This window comes from Vombatus ursinus, unplaced genomic scaffold (assembly GCF_900497805.2).
Source record: "Vombatus ursinus unplaced genomic scaffold, bare-nosed wombat genome assembly UNPS02014853.1, whole genome shotgun sequence".
Classification (NCBI taxonomy): domain Eukaryota; kingdom Metazoa; phylum Chordata; class Mammalia; order Diprotodontia; family Vombatidae; genus Vombatus; species Vombatus ursinus.
Window position 1 is genome coordinate 329,075 of NW_020954631.1, and position 5,037 is coordinate 334,111.

Consider the following 5,037-nt stretch of genomic DNA (forward strand, 5'->3'; position numbering starts at 1 on the left):
CCACCCCGTCTAGAGCGCCCGGCTGGGGATCCCCAGCCTGCCACGCGGCTCCCCCTGGCGGCCGGTGCGGGAACCCGGAGAGACGGCCCAGAACCACCCCGGCCCGCCCCAAATGATGGTCACTCTCCCAGAGCCAGGGTTCCAAGCGGGTTCCTTTCAAGGTCCCCGGCCCCCCGCCCTCCAGCGTCCTGCAGACGCTTCAGCTCTGACCAGGGCAGAGCTGTCCAAACGGTCCAGGCCTGCGGGCTTCTTCTCTCGCTCCCAGACAGCTCTCTCGGCCCGGCCCGACCCGTCAGAGGGTCAAGCCCGACGAAGAGGGACCGCTGGCTTGGTGAGACTCAGCTCCCTGCCCCACGTGGCGCGAAGCCATGTGGGGATCAGGACGTCAGGACTGCTTCTCCACGCTTGGAGAGTGATTCCCTCCAACAAGACAGCGGACTGGGGTGGGGGTGGGGGTGCTCTACCCTTAGCCTCGGCTCCGGGCCCCACTCCCAGCCCGTGGTGGGGAATGGGAGGCAGAAAAGACCACCAGGCCGGCAGCTGGCCACCTAACCCTGAATCGTGTGGCGCTAGAATGGTGGGAGGGAGAAGGAACCGTGATGGGGCCCCCACCCCACTGACGAGGATGTTGATTACAGCGCACCATGTATACATAGTCATCCCCTATGCAGACCACCCCCCCCACCAGCACACACACACTCTGTGTACAGCCACCCCCTCAGGCCCTGGAGTACCCCTCCCCAGCATTCCTGCCCCCCCCCACCCACACCCACCACAGAGAAGCTGTATCCCAGGGGCTCAGAAAGGATGCTCTCTCACTGTCCCCAAATGCAGAGAGAACGGATAGCTAGGATGGCATGAGAAGGGAGGGGAGGAAGGACCTGTTCACCACAGCCTACGGAAGGGGACGGAAGGTCCCTCTTATCCAGACATGGAGAGCAAACCTCAAGGGCCCTGGAGTTAGACAGACTTGGGTCCAAGTCCAGCCCAAGTCACACATAAAGCTGATGTGTGACCCTTCTTAGTGCCCCCTAACAGTGCTCTGCAACTCCAAGTCAGATATCCTGGAAACTGGGCTTTAAGGCACAGACGAGTGGTGGTGGGCATCCCTGGGCTCAGCTGGGCGAGTTCCACTGATGAGATGACAGGATTTGGCCCTTTGGAGGCAGCTGAAGTCCTTAACCTTTTAAAGACACCTTGGACCATCTGGTGAAGCAGCATTTGAAGCCCTTCCCAGAGCAAGGCAGTGGCGGTGGTGGTAGTGATAGTGGTGTAAATTGGGACTGAAGGAGATGCTACATTTCAGGTAGAGGTTAGTGAAAAGAAAGATGTCCTATTTTCCCATCCAAGTTCATGGACCCCAGCTTAAGAATCCTCACCCTAGAATACAGACTGAACTGCAGGTGCCTTTCTAAGAAGACCCAGGGAATTGCTGACTGAAACTCAGGGGGCCAAACTCTTGTCGGAGGACAGCTATAAAGGCAAATGACTGGCCCAGCTTGGGCTCAGATTTTGAGAAGCCAGGCCAGTGAACAGCATATTTGGGGACCTTCATGGAGGTAAGGAGGAACCTGCCCCCCTTGCAGGGGGAGGAATGGGGGAGAGATGGGGGCTTGTGGCAGAAGCACATGGCAGAGTAGACCTGGGCTTTCTTTGCGGCCTGAGACAACGACAATGGTTATGAACCTCAGCTCCTGCATGGAGGGGTGGGAGGTGGGGGGGGGGGTGTCTTCTAACTCCCTAGGCATCATGGTAATCCCGGGATCTAGCCTACTAGCATGAGAGGGGAGATTTTGAGGGTAGCACCAGCTTGTTCCAGGGTAGTTCCCTGCTACCCTCCAGTCCAAGAGTTCCCAAGGTCCAAACTCCTAGAAGAAGGGATTTCCTGAAGTAGAGTGCTCCTTTGAGGAAGAAGAGGCTTGTCTGGCAAGTGCTTGTGCGTGCCCAGCATCCCACTTGGTGAGCACAGACTAAGTAGGTCCAGGAGGAAGGAGATTAGTTGGATATTTGTTTACCTTTCCGCACAATCTTGGGGAGACTTTATTGGGCTGTTAGAAAGAGGAACCAACTGCGTGTCAAAGAGTTGCCTCAGCAGCACTCTGCAGGTTCAGCTCCCTTATGACTTGAGTTCTTTACATGTTTCTTTATTCATGAGTGCCTGTGAGTGCTTTTTGTCTTATTCATTCTACGTGAAGTGAAATAAAAACCGTCCTGTATCCAAGATGCATTTGGTACCTTGAGTGCTCACACAGTGGCTATGGACCCTAATATTTAAGACCCTGATTTAAGAAAATCTAGATATTCCAGGTGGGAGCAATGAGTCAGAAGGAGAAACTGACCTGACCCTCTTGGGGTCAGCACAAAATCAAACCAGTCTGCGTGACCCTCCAGTCTTTTAGGGGACCCTGAGCAGACACACAGACATCCCCTCCCCACAGGGACACTTGAGGCTCTGCCGTCTCTAATGAGACTCTCATCCTGGAAAGAGTGGAAGGGGATGTGAACATCCTGGCACCAGGGAAGCTCCCAAGCAAGAAGAAATTAGGTGAGTCAGGAAGTGAGTCGGAGCAAACCCCCCTCCCTAACCTCTCCCTGTCAGGCTAGATAGCTGAGGAGTCAGCATTCCGCTCTTGAGCTCCCCCTTCTCGGTACTCTTCTTGGCAAGGAGCTGGGGGAGCTGGGAGGCCTTTGAATGGGGGGGGGGGGATTCAGAGGAACCTCGAGGAGGGAGGTGGAACTTTCTAAGAAGCTGGGTGATGACAAAGGATTTTCCCCCTCCCATTCCTTCCGCCTTCCCCACCCCCTTCCCTTGATTCCCAGAGAAAAGGCAAAGCACGGTGGGCTTGGTACCTTTTATTTAAAGGGGATGGGAAGAGAGAGGATCCATGGCCTGGTTTTTCCCTGAAGGGTTAGGGGTAGCAAGGTGGGAAAGGGCAGGACCACAAAGCTGGACAAAATAGAGACACACAGCACAGGCACCACCAGGAATCACAGATGCAGGAGGGTAGTGGAGAAAGGGGAGGGATTTGATCTGGGGAGAGGAGAGGAGGGGAACGAGGAGCCAGGGCCTTCTCAAGCCTGTTGGGGCCGGCAAGCCTTTCCTCCCTTTTTCCCTTGGGACCCTCTAGAGATCAGTCAGCCAACCCTCTCTATCACTCTGGGCCTCTGCCTCCTGCCTCCATTAGAAAGCCTCACCCCATCTAGGAACCTCCCCATCCTGACTGAGCTTCTCCTTTCTCAAAGTCAACAAGTTAACATTCATTAAGGGCCCCCTATGTGCTCACGACTGGGGCTTCAAAGAGCCTTCCCTCAACTTTGTTCTGAGCCCAGCTACTTGTAGACCCCTCCCCAAGTAGATGTGGGTCCCTGCTCCCTCCCAGCCCCCTCAGCCTACAGCCCTAGGGAAGGAAAGAGATGAACAGAGAAGGAGACTGAGCATCGCAAGGAATAGGGAAGGGTCTGGGTTAGGGAGGCTCACCCGGTTGGTGGTCTGGCTCCCGTTCCCCAGATTGGGATGGGGATTTTTGGGGGGTGGAGAGTGGGCGAGGGATCTCCTGACCGATAAATAATACATCTTTCTATGTAATATATATATATATATATTCTATATAAACATCAAAGACAACTAGATCATCCCCCAGGGTGGGGGAGGGGAGCGGGAATTTGACCTTGGGGCTCCTAGGCAGGCTCTGATATTCCCCACTATGCACACACACACAGGCACACGTGCACTCGCCCACACACCAGAGGGCTTCCTGCAGGAGGTGGCAGAGGCGAGTGTCTCACTCCCCCCCCATCCCAACCTAGAGAGAGAGAGAGACAGAGAGACAGAGAGAGAGCACACAGAGATGGTTGGAAGTCTCCTGGATGCTGCACCCCACCCCCACCTCCAGAGCCCCAGGCTGCCCACAAGCCAGCCACTCACCAGCCTACATCTGGTTAGAGAAGGAGGTGGGTGCTCCCTGGGGCCCGTAATCTGTGGGCTGGCCCCCGTAGCCTCCCATGCCACCTGTCGGCTGCCCGTAGTCAGGCTGGTAGCCACCCTGGGGCCCGTAGCTGCCGGGGCCCTGGCCATAGCCAGCCTCTCCATAGGAGTCTCCTGGGGGAGCAGGCTGCTTCTCCGGGACAGGGGGCTGTGGGCGCAGGAATGGTGCAGACCAGCCAGTTTCTTTGAACACGAACCACACGTTGCCCAGCCACAGGACCAGATTGAGGAACCCAAACACCTGCAGGGGACAGAGAAGCTCTTCAGCTCTGGCCTGGTCACGCCCTCCCCAAGATCTCCATTCCACCAGCTGCTCTGGAGACTCCCAGAACGCTGAAGCCAGACATGGGGCCTAAGAGGCCCCTTCCTTTCCACAGGGGTAAACTGAAACCCAAAGAAGTGAAGGGAGGGGCTGTCTCACCACGGAGGTGTTGAGGCCCGAGGTGACAGGGTCCCTCAGTTCCTTGCAGGACACGCCAGGTTGGGAACAGATGCTGCTCATACCCTTGATAATGTTCTCTGGGTCAGTGGCCATCTTCACATCAGACAGGCCCTTGGCCCAGGCAGAGGAGCTCACTAGCCACAGGAAAGCAAAGGCCGCAGTAACTAAGAAGTCCTGTAGGGAGGGGGACAGAAGGGAAAAGAGGGCTGAGGCCACATGGGGCCCCAGGGCGCTCCTAGAGGTAGGGCACGCCCAGCTGCCTTGGCCACTCCCCAGTTGGGCCTGGGCATGTGCACGCCAGGCTGGGGGGAGGGGGGCTGGGGACGACTCACAATCATGGGGCCCTTGTTGTTTTCTCGGTACTTGTCCTGGAGGAAGATGTAGGTGGCCAGGGCGCCTGTGGAGTAGAGGAAGGCAAACACGGCCACGGTGACAAAGAACTCAGCAGAAGAGGAGTAGTCGCCCACCAGGAAGACTTTCTTGGCACCGTTGTTCTGACAGGTGGGGGCATCGAAGTACACTTGGTGCAGCCTGGGCAGGGATCAGACAAGGCCAGAGTTAGGCCTGAGCCCTACTAAACACCTAGCTCCTGTCCCACGGTAGGGGGGGG

General features: G+C 56.7%; 1 protein-coding gene across 1 annotated transcript in view; it reads right to left on the reverse strand.

The window, feature by feature from the left end:
- Window positions 1–2,837: 2,837 nt before the first annotated feature.
- Window positions 2,838–5,037, reverse strand: part of SYP (synaptophysin) — an 8,985-nt gene continuing 6,785 nt past the window's right edge. The window contains exons 4-7 of the mRNA XM_027841188.1: window positions 4,760–4,958; window positions 4,407–4,601; window positions 3,926–4,226; window positions 2,838–3,803 (exon numbers count right to left, since the gene is read on the reverse strand). Of these exons, the coding sequence (XP_027696989.1) occupies window positions 3,930–4,226; window positions 4,407–4,601; window positions 4,760–4,958 (691 nt within the window). The 3' untranslated portion in view covers window positions 2,838–3,803; window positions 3,926–3,929. The remainder of the gene's footprint in view (window positions 3,804–3,925; window positions 4,227–4,406; window positions 4,602–4,759; window positions 4,959–5,037) is intronic.